Genomic DNA, 13,250 nt, shown 5'->3' with positions numbered 1-13,250 from the left:
CCGGACCCAGCCCACTTAAAGCCCGGGCTTTGGGCATCCGAGCCAACCCGCAGGGTGCCAGGATAGCCACGCGGTCTCCTGGTGAGGAGCCGATATCGCGGTGGAAGGGAAAACGAGTTGAAAACCACTGTAAATAGTGTTTTTTCCAGCTCGTTTTCTGAGGCTTTGAACTGCCGATGTCTAGTAAGGGGTGTGAAAATACCCCAGCAAAGTTGTTTGGGAGGGGGGGGGGGGGTCACAATTGCCTGGTATGTACTTCTCGGCAGGACGCCCTGCCCCCTCCTCGCACGGTGAGATTGTTCATCAAGATGGGGGTTGCTTAGGTACGATTCTCACACACAGCCATATGGGTACAAGTAACAAGTTATCATGAGTAGAACCTGGCCCGATTCCTATTGAGAAGCCACTCCCAGAAGCATCTCTTCCCCCAGCGCTCGCGCGCCTGGTGCTGCTGTCTATTTTCTGTTTGATGTGAAAGCGCCAGTGCCCGCTGTAGGCACAGTCTTGTTTGTAGGGCTAGGAGAGGACAAGGAGCTGAACTGGTTCCCTCCCCCTCAGCAGGAAGGATAGATACAGAGCGTGAATAGCTGAGCCGGGCCCTCTCCACAGACCACCCCCCTGTGCATTGAGTGACATGGGCTCAGCCTGCGCGGGCACAGAGGTCAGGTGTCCACCCTCCCCTTCTCTATCCATTAACAATGCAGGGCTGTAGATGTGTAGGGGGTTGGGCCAGCGCGCCGCATCCCTAAGCAAACACGTGAAATGGCCCCCTGTCGTCGTGTCCACCAGCAGTCCTGCTGTGCGGGGCCTTGTGCTCACTTATGCACGCTGCGAGGTGGCCGGCCTTCGCCGAGGCCCGCGGGGGTTCACTGCGGGACCGACACCTGTCAGCCGAGGCTGGGAAACGGGTCTGAGAACGGCGATTCATGACGGGACATGGCCCACGCCTAGTCCCGGAAACTGGGGATAGCACGCGAGGCCTGCGCCCGCCCGTGTCAAGGGACCCGCTTCTCTGGTAAGCGCTGCATGCTGAGGCGAACGAGTTCGCACCTTTTCTGCTTAAACAGACCTTTCTCACCTTCATAGACACCACCAAAACGTCATCTCCAGTCGCCTGATGTAAATTTTGTAAGTCTCTTTACAAAAAAAGCTCCATCGTTCTCTTGCAACTGCAATTAGAGCAGGAATTACATCGTATAGATAACGTCCATACTTCCTAATAGCATAGAAAAGAATTGGGAAATATACCGTTCGCTTGCTTGTGGCAGAGCGCCGGGAGGGGAGTGTGTGTTGTGGTGAGAGGCGGGGCGGGGGGGGGGGGGGGGGGGGTTAAGAAAGGACCATCACGGGAAATAAGGGGCGAAAGAGGGCATCCCCGAGAGTAGCCTTAAGTATATTGGCCTGTTGATTTATTTGGTTACTTGGAAAGCGCGTATTCTGCCCTTAGGAAGCTTTAAGGCGCTTAGAGGAACAGAAGAGGGAAGAATAGTCTAAGGAAGAAGGGAACTTGTTATTTTGTCACGCTTATTTCTCTTATAGCGCGTATAGCGCCTATTCAAAGCAGCGTCGGACTCAAAACAAGGCGTGAGCGTGAACCTGGTGTTAAGCAGGGCCTTAAGTGGGATGAAAAAACTAGGGATGGGGGGGGGGGTCTCAAAGGGGCGTGGCCGATGTAATTGAGGAAGTGGCTTAAAAAACACCTAAGCTAAAAATCTGTGCTTAGCATACTGTGCCACCCATCTGGTATTTTGCTGTTTCTATCATTGCATCCAGATACAAGTAACATTACACATACAAGAAGCCAGGACTATTGGCTTTGCCAATGGTTGTTAGTTGCATAAGATACAATTAGCAACAACTATGCTTTCGTGGTATATAGTATTGAAAATGCTTCCATTCTGAAATGATGAGACTGTGAAAGAACAATACCGAGTCTCTTCGAAGTTACCTCAAAGGCAGTGAAGGGTGGCACCGCTGCAGAGTTCAGATATTTGTTTTCACCCTGAGGGTGAGGGCAAACATGGAGAGCCGGATAGGGACCCGCCTCGGCACCTGCGTTTTAGAACTGCCGGCCTGAGCACCGGCAAGACCCGGCCACTTAAAGCCCTGGTGTTCAGCAGTGCCGGTGGCTTGCTATACGCACATCATAAACTGAATTGCGTCTGGGCGCTGGCCCTTCCGGCTGAACTTGTGTCTACTCTATAAAAGTCTGTCCCGCCCTACGAGGCAGCGGTGTTCTTATGCGCGTCAATCATCCGTATCTGCTTTACAGGCCGCAGTGACCTTTGAACTCCTCCTCACAGCTGAACTGTGCGCTGTCGATGTGTCTTCCTTGGAAGCCACGACGCTAGTGCTCAAAGTCTGTAACAAACTGATGTCATCACTGTAATAAACAATAATATAAGCCAGGACTGACTGTGGCCTTTCGAAGGGGCGTGGCCGCCACCCTCCAGGCATCCCTGGTCCTAGTTGGGGGCCGGAGCATGTGCGATGTGACACGCGCGGCAGGGGATAATCACCGTCCATCATAGCATCCTTAGCACCATACCTGGTGGAAATGGTGCACAGATAAGTGCACTGTATCTGTTCACAGCTGGCCTGATAGCGGCCTCTGATGCCCTCGGGAGTGTGGGTGTCTGATCCTGCCCTCAGTCCCTAGGACAGTAACCCTCCCTGCACTCAGCGGCTCCTTGGCGCAGCAAGTGTGCCACGGTCCCTAGGGCGAGGAAAAAAATGGTCTACTAGCTGGTGGTTGAATTATAAAAAATCAGCAAGACTTAGGGTTCAGTGGGCTTCACCGGCCTCCGGTGACACTACACCTGCTAAACCAATCGAAACCACCCCCCTTTCTTTCCACGTGGAATCGGGTGCAGTTCGGAGGGCAATATATATTTTTTTTTTTGGGGGGGGGGAGCACCTGTTTGAAACACTCTTGGCTTGTATCCCCCCATTTTTTTGCTAATTCAAGCCCTGCGTTGCCTAACAATAGTGAATGATATTTTTAATGTTCATATACAAAAATACACAAGTGATTCAGAGCGAATGTTAACTTTCCCAGAGCCCCCTCGAAGGTTTGGGCCATTGCGCAATATACCCGTGGAGGCCGAGGCCTGCAACCAACTGTGGCCGCTTTAGGGCATCCAACTGGCATGAATTGCTGAACTTTGCATTTCAGGACGGAAGGACGGCCTTGTTTACAAACCGTGCCTCCCAGAGCCAGGGGTGGGCAGTGCATTCAGACACCACCGGGCAGCCACCCCTGAACACCATGAAAGGACACCAACTTTGAGGGAGCCCGGTGTGCGAACTGGTCCTTTGCTCTTAAAGCGTCTTGCCCCCGTTATTGAGGACTGTGGCCCTGCTGTGCTCTATACAGGGCGCGCGCCCTTGGTTCCGATCCGAGTATATTGTGTTTGGACCCGCATGGCCCGCAGAGAAGCTCGCGCCCCTTCCCTGCCGTGTGGGCGGGGTCTTCCGCTGGGGGGCGGGGCCGTCCACAGCACCGACTGCACTGTATCCCCGCCCCCTGCCGGCCGCGGGGAGGAGCTGCAGAGCCAGAGATCGGCGGCTGCCGGGTGTGTGCAGGTGAAGCGAGGGCTGGCTGCTGCACCCTGCCCTGTCCGGACTGCCCTCAGCGAAGCCCCCCCCTGTCCCATGGGAACCCCCGCTGCGCAGGGATGGTGGTCTTCATCAACACCAAGCTGAAGTCCTTCATCAAGCTCTTCAAGAGGAAAGGTGAGTACCCACCCCCCTGCCTCACCGTCACCACTCGGGAGCTTCGGGCAGCAGCCTCCGGCTACAGCAAGCCTCCTGATTTCACCAACAAGCAGGGCTCCTCATTTTCTCCAGACACCTGTTCCTTCTTCAAAACTCGCCCGAGTGTACGGCTCCTTGTTCAGTTGTTGCAGAGGTGTCGGGTCAAAACTAAAAGCTGCGTTAACCAGGGACCCTGCGTTGTATGCAGGAGTGGCTGGTGGGAGTTTGACATGCAGGAAACGTGTTCTTTTGTGCATTTTTTTTTAAGGCATGGTTTTTGTATTTGAGCGTATTTGGAATATTATTGTTGGATCTATATTAAATTATGCTCTATTTAGTTAATTGCACGCGCCTAATCTGTATTTGGTGTTTGCATGTACACAATGTATTTAATCTGTAGTGCTTAGAAGACAGCCGATGTGCTTGCATTGTGTGCGCAGTTCTCACGATGCCAGTCGCAGGCCGCTGGTGCGGCCGCTCGCCGCCCTTGTTCCACAAGTGTCTGCAAGGACTTTATCCTTTTGTATTCTCACTCAGACCTTTTATTCGCACACTGAGGGAAACCATGGAATGGGAGGGTGGGGTGGGGGACTGGGGCTCCACCGGCATCCAGACTCCGAGGAGTGGGGGTTGGGAGCATCCAGGCCCCTCCACCCGTGTCAGGCAGGAGGAGAGTGTCGGGGTCCTCCTGGCTCCCCTCACACATGCACCCCTTGTCAACCCCACGCACGGACAGTGGGAAATCGTAATGCCCATTTGCGCGTTTTAACATTCAAACAATTTACTTAAAGGGGCATTTACGTTAACTTTTACGAAATTCGGCAAGGACTTTATTGGAGCTCGTCCTCTTACGGAATGTTAGTGTGTCCTGAAAAGGAGAGATAGGCACCTGTGGATGTCCACGTTATGCAGATTCGTAGTGTTGTGTGATTGGTGGGCAGAGGGATGCGGCGCGGAGAGTGCCCAGAGACCCGCAAGCCGCGGTACCCACACGGAAGCGCCCGGGGAGACAAGACACCGCTTCAAAGCACCAGCCCCACAGCTGACGCCCAGCAACATCCTCCCCACCGCCACCTCTGCCTTTGAAGGCGGATTTCCTTTCCTTTGTTTCCCTGGCACCTGTCTGAGCTCCGGTAACTCTAGCAGCCAATAACCGCGCTGGATACAGAGCGTGGAAGCCATCCGTGGCACAAAGAGCGTTGAAGACCACCCCACGTGCTGTAGGGGGTATGATGGGGTCCTCGGTGCCCACGCTGGTTATCTGCGGTCCGCCGCGTGCTCACGGCTCCCGGATGTGGAATATCCCATTCCTTAATGCGGTGATGAGCAACAGTTCCGTTGATGCACGCGCAGGGTTTGATAAAGGAAGCGTTGGGGCAGGTTGTTAAAAACCTCAACTGCTGCCTTACTTTACCACACAAACCCCGGACATCTGACTCCACAAAGGCAGTTGTGCGTTCAGCGGGGTGGGAAGGGAGTTGTTGGAACAAGGCATCACTCACTTGATTAGTCTAATGCGCTTCCGGCATGACGCCCACTCCTTGGAAGGGACCCCCGGTCACCGCACAGTCTTGGGAAGTCCCGCTTAGACAGTCCGAGTCTTTCCCCGTTCTGTCCTTTCCTTCGCCTCTGCCTCCCTCCCCCGCCTCTGGCCTCGCCTGTCCCTTCACCGGTGCCTCACTCCTCCGACGACATCCTTTATTTAACCTTTCGCGTGCACTGGTCTGTCCCAACTCATTCTCTTGTCTTTTGCTGTTTGTTCTTGCTTGCACTCTCTTTAACCCACAGTCTCTGTTCCTCATAGCCAGACATCCTCCTCCCCAGCACCCTGCCTCTCTTATGCACACCCAGCTTTCACTTTCGAATTTCCACCAGCTTCAGGCCCGACTCCAGCATGTCTCGCCTGCTCATGTGCTGCTCCGATTGGCCCCAATGCCGCCTCCCTGCTGATGGCACACTGTTTGTGCCCTGTAAATCCCAGCTTGCTTGGTGGCCCAGTTTTACGAGGTATGTGTACACTGCCAGGCCCTTTGTGCACTCTGCTTTTATTTAGAATGTGTAATCTTAGACCAGGATTTCTATCTATCTTTTATTTCTACCACTTCTATCTGGAGTTCTTTCAATTTCAGTATATAATACTCTTCCAAATTATGTAATAATCTATGCCAACTCTAAGATTTGCATGCTACCGCATGCTATCAAAGCAGTACAAAAGGGGGTGGTGATGGACGGAGCATCAGAACCAATCAAACACTCGCACCCAGTCAACAGATCTCGGTTTGATCCATCACCGTTCTTTAGCCCACTCTGCCACCCCAGTTCAGACATGGCCATATGCAAATCAGTCTGGCCCTGTGCCTCATGGGAACAGTCCAGCCCGAACTGCCAAGCCATGCCTTCCCTGGACCGGAAACAAGCTTCCTAGGACCAGTTTCTGGCATTTCAGCCGTCTTCAGCCAGGCTTGCTTGAATCCAGTGGCAAAGTGAGCAAGGGACTCACGTCTGAGCATACCCTGCCAGCTCCTACTTACACCTGAAACAGAATTCCACAAGTATGCCTCCCACCTCCCTGTGATCTGCGCCTGCACGCTCCCTGGCAGTCCTACCAGTAAAACCTGCTAGGGTCTCCCTCCCAGGAGTTTACCACAAAAAATATTTTCCAAGGGAAGACTTCACCACCCCTTTAACAGAGCATTAGCAACTTTACTCCTCCCGTAATAACCTATGGTATGGTCTAGGCCAGGGCTTTAAGTGGGATGAAAAAACGGAGGGGGTCTCATAAAGGGGCGTGGCCAATGTAATTAAGGGCGTGACTTAAACGCCGAAGCTAAAAATCTGTGTGCCGCCGAACTTGTATTTTGCTGTTTCCGTCATTGCATCCAGATATGATATAAGTAACATCACACCTGCAACAAGACATGGGCTATAGGCTTTGTCAATGGTTGTTAGTTGCGTAAGATAAATATGCAGTAACTATGGATTGTATATAATATTGAAAAAGCTTCCACTTACAGCCTCGGTGACACCACGACAATGTTTCAGCTCCTGAGTTTCAAAAGGAGAAGCGAAATCCAGACAGAAAATGACTCTTTAAAGGATTTCCCTTCCCGTACAAGGCTCACCTGGCATGACCTCATGTCGTAACTTCTCCACTAGTGAGAAGTGAGCAGTGTGAGCATGCGCACATCGATGTGCCTGCTGTCACTGCAGTCCGGAAAAAAACGAACCGCCTGTGCCAGGCCACAAAACAGAGCCCGATAAAGACCCGTTTCGAGGCACCCTTTAAAAAACTGCCGGTGCTCAGCACTGGTGAGACCCGGCCCACTTAAAGCCCTGGTCTAGGCATTGTTTTGGGGATCCCCCACTTTAAGATGATTATCTCTGCAGCCCCCTATACAATAAGATTGCGAGCAATCCTCACAGGTACAGACCGGTTGTGTTTGTAGCACAGAAGCCTTCCTTCTTTCTGACATTGTCCTCCAGTCCTGATTTTTTTCTTCTTGTGAAGTGGTTTTCTTCTTCTTAGGGGCTGTAAATGCAAAATTATTGGTTCTAACTGCTAAACCCCTCTATGGACATTTTATATGTTAGAAAATGCCAGAAATATGGTCTACTCTGGCTCTACGGCACCCCAAATATTTTCTACCCTGGCACACATGGGCTCTCTACAAATTCCATCGCCCCTTCTAGCACATTAGCGAGGCTGGACATGGAGGAACACCTGTCCACAAGTTGTCACTAATGTGCAAGCAAAACGGCCACGCGCAGGACTGACGGGAAGCCACTCTTTGGGTGGTTCCCTTCTTAGAGACCCCATCCTCCCTGTCACGTTTTTGAATTTTCTGGCAAAAGTTCTTGTCATCCTTATTTTGTAGTTACGTTTTTGGTCATTTTCAAACTCCGAACTGAGTTGCCTTCTAGTGGTATACTTACCTTCTAATAGAAGCGGTTAAGGTTGGTCGATGTTGATCAAAGCAGCTGCTTAGTTTTGGTATCTGCGGGCTCCAGATAGACAGGCTGTACTCCAGAGAAGAAATATGTACTCTAAAGTACGCAGCATTTGCCCGTCTTGCGATAAGGGTGCATTTCCACTTTATGATACGCGCTTTACATCTGTAATCTTGAGTTGTAGCAATAAACACTTGGTCATCCTGGTGAGTGGGCCTAGTACCTATATTGAAACCCTCGCGTCTTCAGGTCTTACTTTTTCTAAATCACATCCTGTATTTGCCTTGACTGCTTGGCAGTAGTGTTTGGGTAGGAAGTAGCAGTGTAAAGTGTGTTTGGCCACAGACCAGCAGAGCATAGATTCACGAGCTCTTTGATTGGAGCACATGACTTGAAAAAAATTGGTGCCTCCCTGGAATCTAGTCTCTGGTGCTGACGGTCAGCACTTGTGCTGTGAAAATGAGAAGTGGTGAGATGCACGCGTGCATTGCTATTGTTTTTTCCTGATTCTTTACTCTGGCACATTAACTCTACCGTGACAAGGATAGCAATATGTTTTAACCAGTTTGGAGGGTCAGAGGCTGCATTCAGTGCACCCAGCTTCCATTCTTTTCTGAACTATTAAATTTTTTTTTTTAAACACTTATAATTTAATCTGGAACAATATAGTTACCAAATAAGTAATTTACAAAGGAAGTGGGCTCAGACCCCAGGTATGTGAGAACTGAATGTTCATCAGTGTAATATTTAAGTAGAACCTTTTGCAAAGCGCTAAATGCTGTTTTTCCAACTCAAGCCACTAATCGGAACAAGAAGTGAACAAAATAGTTGAATAAATAGGGGGGGGGGGGGAAATAAAACAACACCAGCACCATTCTTTACTGGCAAGAGGCTTGAAACAAGAGATCTAAAGTTGCCCAAGCATGTCCGTAGAAGCTCGTCACTGTGCGTGTGGTAAGCCCTTCTCATGCATGGGAATGGCCTGCAGAGGGTTGGTGAAGCTTAGTTATGCGGCATGGCTAATAGGACCTCAGGGGCATGCGACTTCTGTTGTTCCAAAGGTGATGCAGACAAAGCTGTTCTTTCCTTGAATGTCAAATCTTGCTGTCTGTGTCAAGTCTCTGGGCTGAGGAGAGAGTTTTTCAAAAGGGTGATGCCTCGGTCATGCACTGATTATTTTTTTTTTTTTTCTCAATATTACTTGCGTTTAGACTTTCCGATGGAAAGGGGATTGAGTACAGCCAACTCCAAGCTGGTGGCCAGTTTTCATGATTGAAATATGTTGGAGAAATACCCTGGAGCGAGTCTGTGTAGGGATTTGAGTTTTACACATCAAGTCTTGAACTGTGACTCTTCCCACATCCAGTGCAGGAACTTGAATCTGGGCGTTTTATGGTTGTGACATCGGTTGATAATGATTCACTCTGCATGCTATCGGGCTTCTTTGGTGTTTTAAAGTGGATTTTGTTCTCTGGAAGCCCCATATACCCAGGCTGATGTTGCAGTAGTCCAGTCTGGTCATGACCATTGCAGGATCTGACCAATTTTGTGAGTTATTTGGAGTAAAAGGGATCTTCTCTTCTCCCTCTCACCAGACCAAGACGAGAGATGCCATTTTTCATGGCCTGAATTCCTGGAGGTTGTGTGTCAATGTCCCTATTGAACAGTGGCCTCCCAGGTTGCAACTCTGCGGGTGGTCCTATTGTGAACAGCCAGCCTAAAGGGAGAGGTGTTGGGTGAACTCTATTGAGAAGGGGACAGTTTTGATGGCCCACTACTGGACATGTTTTAGGCCGACCTGGAACCCTCTTGGAGGCTACAGTCATATGGGTGTGGTGGGTTACTTAGTTACTAAAGACTATCAGTGATGGTGCACCTGCGTTTCTGGTATTATTTGACACCAGTGAGTCATGTGTGTGTTGCCGAGTGCCTTCTCGCAAAGAGGTGGCAAAGCAGGATATCGTTGTTCCTCCTAATCCTCATGACCTGTGCTAACCGATCATTCATCACACTGATAATGTAGGCTAATTGCACATTCTGTGGTAGTGGAACTGCTCATGTATGGCCACTATCTATAGTGGGCAAAAGCGGTGTGTAGTAGTGCGCTTTCTGTGCTACAGGGAGATGTTGTTGATATGGTCATTGCTCTCTGGGAGTTGTATGCAATCTTCAACAACTTACACATTCAGCAAAAGCCCTGCATAGGCCTCTGGTAGATAATGATTTATCAGTCTGTGCTGTTTCTTTTAAAAGAGAGGATGACCGTTGACTGGCTGAGCTTCTGGGGCATGATTCCACTGGTTATGTGTTCATGAACTTGGCGATGAAGAGCTAAGGTTAGTAGGCCTAGGTTTATTGCTCTTGTGTTGAAGTTGCCCATTTGGAGCACCGGCTTCTTGACGGCAGAGTTCATCTTTGCGGCTCTAGTATCTGGTTGGCTCAGACTCTAGAGAGGTGTATAACGGGAATGGCCATATATTTGAAGCCGATGTTTGTGCAGGCTGATCCATTGCTAGTCTAGAATTCTAGATTGTTCTTTGTAGGTGAAAGACTTTGGATGTCACATAGCTGTTGAGAATGAGCTAGGGCGTTACAGCCACATTTTGTTTGTAAAGTCCAGCGGTGCTAGGCACCAAGTGGCCCTCTTTTCTATTAACTTTACGTGACTGCTGCTGTGTCGTGAATCTGTGACTCTGTACTGTACTCGTATTGGCCTGTATTTTCCCCACCCATAGAGCTACTGGTACCCCCTGTATTGGTAACTCCGGAGTTAGAAAATGTAGGCCCTCATTGCGAGTGGCCTGCAATTTCTCGAAGTGGGTGAGGATCTCAAGTGTGGAGATGGGTGATGTGTTCAGAAAGGTCCTTGTAGACTTTGGTGCTTGTACAAACTTCTCCAGGTGAATGCTTTAGATGTTTTTATGAGGTGGTTGGGCCGCTACACTGACTGCTGCTTGGTTCAGTTTACTACGCAGCTTGTCTTAAGTGGCGATTCCCTTGGCAGTAGGAGTGGGTATTCTGAGACACTTAGTTTGGTATTATGGAGAAGAGTCCTATTATGGAGAAGAGTCCAGACTTTCCATGTATGGGTTAGTTGCACTTTTGAGTGGGTGAGCCCCAGTTTGTCAAGGTCTGCTTTGATTCCTCGGGCGCATTAATTATGTTCACGACATAGGTTCGTCCCTCGGGGTCAGGGAGCCTGTGATGTGCTTGGTCCATGGTTTCTCCCAAAGGCATGGGTTTTCCTGTGAGGGCGTCATACTGTTGTACGTACAAAGGAAGATCTCCTGCTACTGAAACCTGTGCTCAGCCAGGGACTTCTGTTCAGGAGGCCATTCTGTGACAGTGATGGCTACTTCTTCTTTCCCTCTGTCATGTCTTCTGGTTGGGTTCTTGCAGTGTTCCAAGAAGAGACGTCCAGTGGTCCTGATCTCCAGATAGTCATTGAATCCTGTCTCGTTGGATGCAGCGGGGTGTGGCTCTCTACCACAGATCAGCTCCTGTATATACATGAGGTTGTTGGTAGCAGATATTGTGTTTGGATGCTTCCATTGACAGCAGTCAGCTAGCATGGAGTTGGTCTAAGGTTTGTTGCTGTGTTGGGGTGGAGTTGTATCAGGAGCCGAGTGCAGGAGGGGTTGTTAGTGTAACATTGGTTTTAACTCTTTGTTTGACCTTTGAATAATGGCTATTTGTTGGAGTTCATGAACTAAATTGCCTCTTGGCGCTAATAAGGGTTCTCACTAAACCCAATAAATACTGATTTCATTAACTTTGGAATGATGACAATCTAAGTCGGTATTGTCCACATTTGAAAATGTAACTTTGAGGTTAGCACACACATCCCTTCAGGAATGCTTCAAGCTGCTAAACTGTTTCACCGGGTTTGTCGCGGAAAGCGTGTTGTTTCAGAACAAATGGCTACATGGTATTTTTTGGTGGTGTGTACAGGGTCAGTCTCCAGTCGCTGAAACATAGTGGCTGAAAGTGTCAGTTCATGGTCAGTCAAGACAGTCTTGCACAAGACAACAGATATTGGGACACTGAGCATTTGGGGCTCTGTCAAGTGGCCTTAGTCTACTGTTCCTGAAGGGGGCGAGTCTGAGTGGACACTGAGTTGCCCCACTTATCTTACGGTCACCCTTCCAACCTATGTAGCACTCATTCTCAGCTTCAGGCTTCTTCTTGGTGGGACTTGTCACAGGCGCGCGCGTCCCCGTGCAAGGGTGATAAACCTCTCACCAGTCTACAAAACTTTCTTTTTGGCAAAATTATTTTTTTAAATCAAACAACATATAACAAAACGCAGGAGTCAATTTCAAATTAAATATATGTAAAAGTAACATAGGTCAAAATTCAAACTGCCTGAAACTGCGTGGTCCCAAAAGTGTGGTCATTTTATCACATTTAAACATGGGTGCAATTATCTCACATGCATGGTAGGCGCTTATAGTGTAAACTTCCTTCTAGGATCTTTGCTGTGCTATGTACCACAAGCCAAACGGCGTTTGACTGGCAAGATTCCATTTTTTTTTTTTTCTAGCCAACCAAGGCCCTCCCCAGCCCCCCTCCTTCCCATAGTCCGATTTCCATACCAGGCGTAAAGGTGCTTTCCTTGTCTGCAGTGAATGGTTACCATGGGCGTCAGTAGAAGGAAGGGGCAGTGGAAAGAAAGCAAAGTTTGAGCCGGTCCAGTGGCCCTCACTTTAACTTTTAACTTAGTGCAATTGGGATTACTCGTGCGTTGCTTGACAAGTCTTGAGTCCTCGCGGGGTTCACATGGCATAGGATAACCATTGTCCATCCTCCCATGGCACAAGAAACTGAAATCAGTCCTTGTGTAAGGTGCCCTAAGTATGCATGGACGATATTTAAATTACGCTGGCGCCATCTCTCATAATTTCCAGCATTCCACATAACGCCTATTACGCGAAATACCCGTGAGCGTGCATTGCATAATTTAGAAAGGTTAACCATACTATTGCTAGAGCACAGGAACAACACAAAAGAGCATAACCTGAGTGGCTGTTATTTATATCACATGCAATTTTGTGCCATTTTTAAGCACAAAATGCACCCTTGTGCCCAAAATGGACGAGAGGGCACATCTCGTGCTTTGAAAAAATTTACAGTGAAATGTGATATATCAGTATTTTGCATAATTTTGTGCAGCTTATCTGAAGCTGTGCATAATTTTTTGCAAAGGAAATTTCACCCACCAGTCATCTATACTATGTAGGAGCCAGCCGAAAACTTAGCATTGTGCTTTTTTTTGCTCAATTACATGGTTTTGTCATCAGAGGACATAGTGAAATATTTAACTGCCCTGGCTGTAAAGAAGAACGTGGAATACCTGTTCCGGTATCTGATGTTTAAGAGCAGTTTGTCCGGTCCAGCAAGGAGGTAGTGCCGGGTCTACTTTGAAGACCCTTGGAAACGCTACTGTTGTCTCTGAGCGAAAGAGTAATTGAAGTTAAAGTTCTTTTCCTTTTAAGTCCTTTTAAATCCTGTGTTTGCACAATGCAGGTTGACATGATTATCAGTGA

The 13,250-nt window shown here is 49.0% G+C and overlaps 1 protein-coding gene across 14 annotated transcripts in view; it reads left to right on the top strand.

Annotated features, from left to right (window-relative positions):
• The window catches only part of NHSL1 (NHS like 1), a 454,242-nt gene that overhangs the window by 376,327 nt on the left and 64,665 nt on the right, over positions 1-13,250 (top strand). For 3 of the 14 annotated variants that reach the window (XM_085612440.1, XM_085612438.1, XM_085612436.1), the window contains exon 1: positions 3,557-3,735. The exons of 9 other annotated variants lie outside the window; for them this stretch is intronic. In XM_085612440.1, coding sequence (XP_085468566.1) covers positions 3,678-3,735 — 58 coding nt within the window. In that variant the 5' untranslated portion in view covers positions 3,557-3,677. Of the gene's footprint in view, positions 1-760; positions 1,016-3,556; positions 3,736-13,250 lie in introns of those variants that run through there. 2 more of the 14 variants (XM_085612441.1, XM_085612442.1) reach the window with 2 other exon arrangements.

This window comes from Triturus cristatus, chromosome 6 (assembly GCF_964204655.1).
Source record: "Triturus cristatus chromosome 6, aTriCri1.1, whole genome shotgun sequence".
In the NCBI taxonomy this organism is placed as follows: Eukaryota; Metazoa; Chordata; class Amphibia; order Caudata; family Salamandridae; genus Triturus; species Triturus cristatus.
Note: the sequence above shows the minus strand (reverse complement) of the source record. Positions and strands in the feature narration are given on the sequence as shown.